Consider the following 2,189-nt stretch of genomic DNA (forward strand, 5'->3'; position numbering starts at 1 on the left):
ACAGCAAGGAGAACTGCAGTGAATTCTGTCTTACAGCATCTTATCAAGGAAGCTGTAATCGCTGCTGGCGGGACTATCTGTACAGTATTCAAGGTTATGAGTGAATCCTGTCCCCTGAGGGCACTTTTAACATGTTAATATTTCCAGTGCAAAGCACACTGAGAAGATTTTAAGACAAAAAAAGGCTAACCAGCCAACAAAGGTGATCTTATCCATCCCAAGGTATGAAACAGCATCTTAATTCTGACTATACTAGATTTCCTAATGAAGGGATGGATTTTGAGCAATGTTGGATTAATACAAAAATGCGTATGGTATGGTAATGTGTTCTGGTATCTTGATTTTATTTGTCCATTTCTACTGTGTTCCTTGAGCATCAGTTATGAGCCCTTTCCTGGCTTGAGACATTTTATATTAGACCTGAGATATTACACAAAGCATATTACTTTGCTTAAGTCCATCTCTAGTTCCAATTTTTTTCTGTAAATGGARAAAAATTGGCAAAAAGAGTCTTGCAAGTCATGTAACAGTTTTTGATTTTGTTTTTATTTGTGGCACTAACAGACATCAATATTTTACAATATATAATATACAGACATATTAAATGCAGATGGCTAAATTTTCTCTTGCTTTCAACATTACATAGCTGTATGTTTTTAAATTTCAGCTCCAAAAAAAGAACCTACCTCCACTCTGGTCTGTGATTATAAAAATGTAAATGTACAAACTTCCTCTTCTTCAGTTTCATTATGATATAGGAAATGTGAAAAAGCATTTTGATCTGTCCTTTTTAAGTTAATCATTTAAATTTAACAAAATATTTTTAAAATATGTACAACGACAACTACCAAAGTAGTTAACCATTTGAAAAAGAAGCTGCTATAAATCCTTGTGAGACAACACACAACAGCCAAATGAATTGGAAACAAAGGGCCTGCTTGTGCGTGACCTGACCAAGTGACAAAGTCCTGGTTGCAGATGTAAACCACCTCCACTTCCTTTTGCAGTGCAGGAATGAGTTTGAAATCTTGGACCACCACACAGTCCTCTACTTATAACCTTCACAGTTGCAAACAGAGATCCCTTAAGGTGTCTCAATATTTTTCAAGTGTCATGAATGTTACCAGGGTTCAGTATATCATATTCTAAACGTCATACCCCATAAGTAACTTTTCAATAGACACACTGTCTCACATTCATTATTGATTGCTTGCTTTCTCAGAGCTGCACCAGAGATATAAAGTTCACCTAATTATAAAAAAAATGACTTCAGCATATGGCAATTCAGGTCTTTCAGAATACACCATAACTTTTCTCTTGTGATTAACTTGTATAGATCTTTATTCTGTTTTTTTCCTCTTATTGCTTATAGCTCTTTTCCAAATGAAATAAGAAGCGAGTAAATAGTTTGAAACAGTTACGTACTTTTAACAACTTGAAATGAATATTACTTTTCAGATAGCTAGCAAAAGTCTTTTAATTTTGCCCATAAACACAATTAAATATTAACAGAGGACTGCACAGTGTTTATACTCTTATTAACCTGCCAACAAGAACAGTTTATTGGCAACCTTAAATATTCAGAGGCAAAACACAATTCCTTGGCACAGAAGATTTACAGCAGAGCAACATATTTTTCCCTTAGAACCATATGCAGGAACACAGAAAATTAACTACAACTTATTTTGGCTTGTAGACAAGAGAATAAACAAAACTTCTTGATGTTTTTTTGTCACTTCAGACCTTGAATGATGATTATGGGTGCATATGGGGTTAGATTTTCCAATTACCTGTTCTTTATACACAGTTCAAATGAGCAGAGGGACCTATAAYAAAGAAAAGCACATGATCATTCAAGATATTTTTAAACCTTCAATTGCTGACATTTTTAACCAAACATTCTCCTGTGGGGCTGTTTGCAAGCTTTGTCTCTTCATCAGTTCTTTGAAACTTAAAGCTTATCTTTTTTTCCAGCTATATTGTTCTAGTGAAAGGTATTATCCTTCCCTAAAAATCCCACCCCTCATACACCCTTAGATCATTACGGCTGCAGTAACATTATTACTAGAATGTAGGCAATGTGTTTTTCTGTGAACTTCCTTCATTTTGTGGACTGAACACAAACCCTGGCTGTGAGTATGTAATACCTGACAGTCAAAATCTGTTCAATATTGGTTAGCTGTCACTCG

The 2,189-nt window shown here is 34.8% G+C and overlaps 1 protein-coding gene across 1 annotated transcript in view; it reads right to left on the reverse strand.

Moving 5' to 3' along the window:
• Positions 1-558: 558 nt before the first annotated feature.
• COBL (cordon-bleu WH2 repeat protein) overlaps positions 559-2,189 on the reverse strand; it is a 160,640-nt gene continuing 159,009 nt past the window's right edge. Inside the window, exon 14 of the mRNA XM_026072101.1 lies at positions 559-1,826. Within this exon, the coding sequence (XP_025927886.1) occupies positions 1,809-1,826 (18 nt within the window). The 3' untranslated portion in view covers positions 559-1,808. The remainder of the gene's footprint in view (positions 1,827-2,189) is intronic.

Source organism: Apteryx rowi, unplaced genomic scaffold (genome assembly GCF_003343035.1).
Source record: "Apteryx rowi isolate R43461 unplaced genomic scaffold, aptRow1 scaffold_337, whole genome shotgun sequence".
Lineage (NCBI taxonomy): Eukaryota > Metazoa > Chordata > Aves > Apterygiformes > Apterygidae > Apteryx > Apteryx rowi.